General features: G+C 44.5%; 1 protein-coding gene across 1 annotated transcript; it reads right to left on the bottom strand.

The window, feature by feature from the left end:
* Positions 1-2430: 2430 nt before the first annotated feature.
* LOC115088760 (aquaporin-2-like) lies at positions 2431-7280 on the bottom strand. Its single transcript, XM_029596994.1, has 4 exons — positions 6921-7280; positions 5552-5716; positions 4618-4698; positions 2431-2622 (listed from the first exon to the last, which is right to left on the bottom strand). The coding sequence occupies exons 1-4, from the start codon at positions 7278-7280 to the stop codon at positions 2431-2433; spliced, it is 798 nt and encodes a 265-aa protein (XP_029452854.1).
* Positions 7281-7777: the final 497 nt, after the last annotated feature.

Consider the following 7777-nt stretch of genomic DNA (forward strand, 5'->3'; position numbering starts at 1 on the left):
CGTCCCCCGATTTACGATTTTTGACGATAAATCGGGGGAATTCCTATTGTATATCGCCTCTAACGATTTTTGACGATTTAAAATATATCGGACGATATTTTAAATCGTCAAAAAACGATTCACATCCCTAAAAAACAACACTCTGAATATGCTCTGATTGGTCCGTATGAAGGATATATAATGTTATGCACATTGCTGTAAAAATTGGGTGACTGGGTGATCAATTGTATAGACCTATGTTACTCCCCGGAACAAACTATTTCTTCGTGCTTTGTTCCGGTCTCTATCCCAGTCCCCTTTGTCTCTGTCTTTCTCTAATTAAAGTTTCAGATTACATACTATTACTCCAGTGGTTTCTTTAGAATAAACACTATATATAGATACAGTAGACTGCTTTTTATCTGGAATAGTAAGGACCAAGGCCATTCTGGACAGCAGGTTTTTCTAAATAAAGGGAGTTCTCCCTCCTGCCCCCAAGACCTGACCCGCATCCCCCATAGCCTGATCAGACCCCTCCACAGCAAACCTGACCAAGAGCGTGGCGCTTTGCAAACCTCCTCCTTTGGTGTTTCTTCCTCCTGCATCTCTGCTAATCAACTCAACTGTTCACCGTGCACTGAGCTGAGCTCAGGCTGTGAGTCGCACAGGATGGAGAGCATGGTGGGGGCTGCTAAAAGTGAGTAGGGTTGGGTTGGGAATGGGAGGAGAAAGAAAAGACAGCTGGGGAGCCCCGGGGAGGTCAGAGGAAAGGAGCACAGCTCAGCGACCATGAAGCTTTTAGAAATAATAAGAGTTTCTAGACAATTCAGGTAAAAGGTGCTCTACTATATAAGTATTTCTAGTCTTCATTTTTTAAGTAAAGATTTATTAAAAAGCCTATTAAATTGACCAAAATATATATATATATATTTTAGAAAATAGATTCAAGAAGAGCTACAAGTCCAACAGGTTTAATTTTTCACATACAATTTTCAGACATCAAACAGGAAAGGTTAAAAAAAAAGTTCATTCTTTAAACTACACACAAGAAAAGCATAAAAAGCACCCCCACTTTGGAGTAAGCTCTTTTCATAATCTCTTTTTTTTTTTTTTCCCACAGATGAATCCCTTTAAATCAAGTGCACAAATTACTTGACAGGATTGGAAAAATGCACTCCATGAATTACATAAATTTTCCAAAGACTTTCTTCATTTTGAGTGTACATTTCCACTGTCTGCATGTATGTGTGTGTGAGAGAGAGAGAGAGAGACAGGCGGAGGCTATGCTTGTGTACATGTGTGAGAGGAAGACTGTTCTTGTGAGCATATGTGTGTGCGAGAGAAACAGGTTGATTTTTGTGTGCACGTGTGTAATAGAGAGGCAAGAATTAATTCTTTGTGCAAGAGGGAGACTGTGTGAGTGTGTGTGTGTGTGTGTGTGTGTGTGAAATGGAGGCTACCACTCTCCCATCTTCTCCTGTCTTTGGTTTCTTCACCCTTCACAAACTGAAAAAAAAGTTTCCCCATTCATTCACCTCTCTGGTTCCCTCATGAGGGGAAGGAGTGCTGCAAAACGAGTCGTACTTCCATCTGTGTCGTACTTTCCACTAATTAATTATCAACGAGAAACTATGTAGGCTGTTTGAAAATTGCCTCTTTAAGAGACAGTTGGCTGTCCTTCTGTGTCTCACACCAACTAACCATAAACAACTGCTAAATTGCTTATGTCCCCATTATGTCCCAGTGTCCTATTGAGAGGATAACGTCTTAAAACATTTGGGATATAATGGGTTAAGGAAACACTAGGGTTAAAAATCTGCCTGTGACCATCCTTTTGTATAACATGGAAGACATGTTGAGCACAGATATGGGTGAGTATTCCATTGTGATTTCACCACAGGCAGAGGATTAAATCATTTATCTTTCTAAGAATTGTAGCATTATCCTTCTTCCTTAACTGGTGCATTCTCTGACATCTGAGCCTGTGTGTGTAGCAGCTGGGGCAGGACAGGGATATAGACAGACTGGATGAAATGAGGAGGTTTCCTGTCTGTGTGGGCTTGTACTTCAGTTCTGTTGAGTCATCAAATCATTTAAGTAATAGTTTCCCTAATGGCATAATCATAAATGTCCTGGCTTGCTCTTTTTTTTATATATATATATATATATTTTTTTTTTTTTGGCTGGGGGGGGGGGTTTAGCTATTTCTGAAAGCAGCTCCTGGGATTCCCCCTTTGCTCATTTCAGTTCATAATAACTCCAGGTGGTTTTACCACCTCAGTGCTCTTGATGAACAGCCCCAGGGCATGTTTCTGTAGGTACATGCACTAAGAATGCTTACAAGACACATCATGAGTCACATTTGATTTATAGCTGAAAGCAATAACGAGTTCATTCGCTAGACGGAGTGTCATAGTCTTGATTCCTATTTCCTGAGATCCTCGGTCAACGTTACAAAGGACGTAGTTCCATGGACTTTCTTCTCGGTTGCTCTTTCCTTTCTTCCCACTCCTCTTCCTCCAATATCAATGCCCCTTTAAAAATGGCAAACCTTTCTCTTAAGCTCAGTGACTGGGGACATAGGATGTAGTTATATATTATAGAGGCCAGGATAGCACCTACTACAGGTGCTATCCAAAAGATCTGTGGATACAGAGAAGAAAGAATAGTTAACTATTTATGGTTCAAGCCATTCATGTATTGTCATCTTTAGTAAAGTATACATGCTCCACTGCCATAAAAACTGAGGTGGGTGTCTGAGTAGGCTGTGGCTGGCTCAGATCCTGGCCCTTGGTATAATACAAGATGGCCAACTCCGGTCCTCGAGAGCCACCAACAGGCCAAGTTTTCAGAACATCCACAATGAATGCGCCTGGGATAGATTTGCATACAGTGGAGGCAGTGCATGCAGATCTAACTCATGCACATTCCTTGTGGATATCCTGAAAACCTGGCCTGTTTGTGGCTCTCGAGGACCGTGGTTGGCCACCCCTGCTATAATAAATCACAATCACTCCATCCCAGCAACTCAATCACTGCAACTCAGATCTCCACACCATGTACAGGAAGAGCTGGATAATGGCAAAGGAAGAGGGTCGATGTTCTAGGGCTCAAAGGTCCCTGATGATCCTCCAGAGAACCCAAGAAAAAACAAAAAAGTGTCCCTGAATAACACATTTTATCACTCATTTGTGTCACATGATTATCACTTATTGGTCTGAAAAGAATATATATATGGGTTTTGTAAGAGCATACATAGAAACACAGTAATGACAGCAGAAAAGGACCAAATGGTCCAGCCCAGTCTGCCCAGCAAGCTTTTTATTTGCCACGCGGTGCAGGTTACCTCCATGTTTCTCTTAAGGATAGCAACTGTGGCTCCGTGCAGTTCCTTCCAGTCTTATGATAACCCATAAAAAATGTACTGTTAACAACATTTTTATTGGGAGATAAGCCTTCTTGAAAATCAGATAGTGCTGACTTACTTTGCTTTTGGACTTGGCCTTAGAAGCAGTCCTGTGCTTTTTCCCTTATGTCTGCATATCAGTACCCCAGACCGTAAAGGTCAGGGCCTGTGTTGATTGTCGTCTGAAGCCAATTCCCCTTCCAGCATCCCCATTCCCCCACTGTCATCAAAGCAGAGAGCGATGTTGCAGTTGTGTTGAACACGTCTTTCAGCAGACCCGCCAGGACATCTCTGGCGGGTCTGCAGGAGGTCGTTCAGCGAGGGTTCCGACCCCCGCTGAACGACCTCCTGCAGTCGATCTTTTGCCGGCGCCATTTTCCGTACGGAAAACGATTCGCGGCAGGAAATCGCTCCCGGACCCCCGCTGGACCCCCAGGAACTTTTGGCCAGCTTGGGGGGGCCTCCTGACCCCCACAAGACTTGCCAAAAGTCCAGCGGGGGTCCGGAACGACCTCCTGCGTCGAATCGTTTTGGTCTATGGCCGCCGCCATTTTGCGGCGGCCATTTTGTAAAATGGCGCCGGCTGAAGACTACACGATTTAGTGTGCCGCTTTTCCTGCTCTCCCCCTTCCTCCGATTTAGCTACGGACCGCCGCTACGGAGGTAATTTAAGGCTACGGACCCCCAGGTAATTTAAGGCATTTGGGGGGGGGGGGTTCGGGAGGGTGGGGGATTTAATTTAAAGGGTCGGGGTGGGTTTTAGGGGGTTTTAGTGTGCCGTGTTTTAGTGTGCCATGTTTTAGTGTGCCGCTGGACCCCCAGGTAATTTAAGGCATTTGGGGGGGGGGTTCGGGAGGGTGGGGGATTTAATTTAAAGGGTCGGGGGTGGGTTTTAGGGGGTTTTAGTGTGCTGGCTCACGATTTTAACGATTTTCACGATACTTTACACACCCAAACGGCAACAATACGATTCCCTCCCCCTCCCAGCCGAAATCGATCGTTAAGACGATCGAGGACACGATTCACATCTCTAGTGAATATTGCACAACTGTTTTATTGCTGTACAGTTGCCTTATAACCTTTGAGTTGTCTTATGATCCTTTGTTTCCTGACCTTCAGTAAAGATGAGTTAGCCGAAACCCTAGCTGACTTTTTCCCATAATTAAGCAATCTTTCTATGCTCTGTTGTGTCCTGAAATATTTCTCAAGGTGTAGATGTTAAAGAGTCTTACCCAGTGGACGTCAAAATTTCCAACTACCACTGCAGGGCCGAAGGATCGTGCAGGATTCATGGAGCAGCCGGTAAAGTAGATCTAGGGAAGAATGATGTTTTTTAACAATTTCCTTTTAAATTAATTACTAGTTATTTCATTCCCTACCAATGTCCATACCCGTGGATTGGAGCAGCAGTAGAGTATGATGCACCGTAATTCCTGCTCATTGAGACCAGGAGGAGAATATCCTGTGCACAGTCCAAGCTCTTAGTGCAGTGATTCCTGGATCTGGTCCTTGAGAACCCCCTACAACTTCAAATTTGGTTTTCAGAGAATCCACAATTAATATGTGTTAGAGGTCTGTAAAAACTGTATTTGTTCTAAGAGCCAGGTTAATGTAAATAATTTGATTACTCTGAAAGTCCAGACCTATTTTGTGCTCTCAAGAATCAGATTTTGGAAGCAAGAGCAAGCTCTCTTCCACTGTGAGACACTGGAATCAGGAAATCCTGGTCGGGAATCAAGGCTCACTTTGCTGTCTCTTGCCTGCAGCCTGCTCATAGTATCATCTATTTGACTTCTTTACCAAGAGTAATGAAGTCTTCTTCAGTGGGAATTTGTTTCTGGGGCAGTCAGGAAACCCTTCTGAGCCATGAGAGACTTAGGCTTGAGGACCTGTAAGGCCCTTAGTTACAGACATTCCCTTACCATGCCTTACAGTGCCTTTCGCTGGCATAGATTGGATCCATAGTAACTATTATCTTTCTCACAGCCCTATACAATTTCTAGCATTAGAATATTATTCTCTACTAGGGGATAGACTCTCCCCACAGCCAGCAAATTTGCATCCATCAGTGCCTACTCCCCGCCCCGTGGAGAGAGTCTATAAATTTATTTCCCTGTGGTGTCTAGGAAACATGGAGCAATCAGTAAATGGAAAAAGATTCCTTACCCCCACCAAATGTCCTACAACGACAGAAAGACCTATTGATAAAGATGGAGACCCCATATTATCATTTCTGCGGCCATCAGTTGAGGCAAAAATGCAGAGGATCAGTTGGAATGTCAGGATCATCTCGACAGTGAAGCCTTGTCCCTCTGATGTGTTATTGCTCAGCTGCGGAAAAGTAAAAGCTTCATCATAAACTGTGACCAAAAGAGGGCGACGAATCCCTACTGCTCCAAGCCCCAAGTTGACCTGAGGTGTGCCTGCCGCCCCTTTCCCCCAGCACGGTGCGTGCTACCAACCACTGAGTTAATTCCAAAACCTTATCCACTTTAATCACTTGGGCTAGGAGACTCTTATGGATAAAGTGAATTCTACACCATGATTATAAATACTTTTATTACATCCTTGAGGAATGTTTCACTGCAGAGGCAGCTATAGAGCATGCTCTATCTGGTACTTTTTTGCCCAGAATAACTAACATCCTGTTACACACCCGAGCGATGGATATATTATTATGTCTAATTTTCAACAAAGAATCCAGTCATGGGGGTGTGGTCTGGCGATCAGAGCTTAGGGCTAGCTGAGCACAGATCCATCATCTTCCACTAACAATCTGTGTGACCTTGAGGCATGTCCCCCTCCACCTGTTACCCATGTTGTCCAGCTGCAAAAAGGAAACAATAATGCTTTCCCATCTCCTCCAGGCCACGCCCTGGCACTGACAAAGCTGCTTGGAAAGCTAGCTGGGTACAAAACTATTGCCCTGAAAGGCTTATATTCTGAGCACAAGGGGGTTAAGTGGCTGCTCAAGTCCATGCAGGAAGCAATGAAAAGAGGGAATAGCTGTGGTCTACAAGTTTACAGCTTTGTGCTCTACTATGCTCCCCTGCCAAATCACTCTGGAATGCTTGCAAAACACATGCTGATTCCGTTTGTATGGGAAAAATGCTATAAACGAGTGGAGGAGTAGTTAGTGATCAGAGCAGCAGGCTGAGATCTGAGTAAACCTGGGTTCAAATCATTCCTTGTGAGTTTTGGCAAGTCACTTCAGCCTCTATTGCCTGAGGGGGGTCATTTACTAAGGCTTTTCTCCCATTCTGTGTCTATGGGGAAAATGCTTAGTAAATGACCCCCTCATATTGTAATCCTCTGGGGTCAGTCAAATACCTACAGTGCCTGAATGTAACTCGCTTTGATCTACCAATGACAAGGCATGAATTAAAATATAAATAAAAACAATTACCATTGTTATTATGTGTGTCGATCTTCCAAGAAAATAAATATCACATTTTTATTACTAGGCATTGTAGATCGCCCTTAACCTTACATATTCCCCTCCTTTGAGAAAAGAAAATATTGATTGAATTCTTACCATGTTCACCCCAAAGTTTCCAAAGACACTTGGCGGAGTGAATTCATACAGCAGGGCAGCGCCCACCACCGCCCCCAGGATCTGGGCACAGATGTAGGAGAGGGCACGCAGGATGGAGATGTGGGAGCCCACCAGGAAGGCCACGGTCACGGCTGGGTTGAGGTGGGCGCCGCTGATGTGCCCCACAGCCTGAACCAGGGTGCCTATGCCGAGGCCGAAGGTCATCGCAACCTGTAGGATGCTGGGAAGGGCTGACGTCCATTGGAGGGCCGAGCCCAGGCCAAAGAAGACAAATAGCATAGTACCTATGAACTCAGCAAAAAAAGCCCGGGTGAAGGGCCCTGTGCAGAGCTCCCGCATTGCTTCTGCTGAGATCCGGAAGCAAAAGAGGCCGAGGGGAATGGTTCATGTGTACATCTGAATGCTTGCAGGATTTTATATACTGGGCAAGCAGGTATGACAGCGGCTCCAAGAAAGGGGTGGAACCAAGAAGCCAGCATATTCCATCCTCTTTCTTTCTATCAAATAAAAAAAAAAAAATCTCTCCTGCTCGAAAAGGACTCCCACCTTCCCTAACTTGCAAATCTGAAAGAGGTCCAGATTCTTCAGCAATGACAAACGCTGCCTGGTTTTCTACAACAGACAGTTTTCGGGCCCTAGGAGAGCTTTACTGAAGGACATTGGTGCAAAGTTTTTGAAGAGACCATCATTTTAAGAGGTTTACTAGATTTCTTGTGAAATTTGAAATCATAACAGCAGAAGTCACACAGAAGTACGCACACCATGCACTCTATCAGATGGAGGGGGGGGGGGAGGGGGGGTCTACAGGTTTTGGAACTGGTTTTATTGTTAACACA

This window comes from Rhinatrema bivittatum, chromosome 3 (assembly GCF_901001135.1).
Source record: "Rhinatrema bivittatum chromosome 3, aRhiBiv1.1, whole genome shotgun sequence".
Classification (NCBI taxonomy): domain Eukaryota; kingdom Metazoa; phylum Chordata; class Amphibia; order Gymnophiona; family Rhinatrematidae; genus Rhinatrema; species Rhinatrema bivittatum.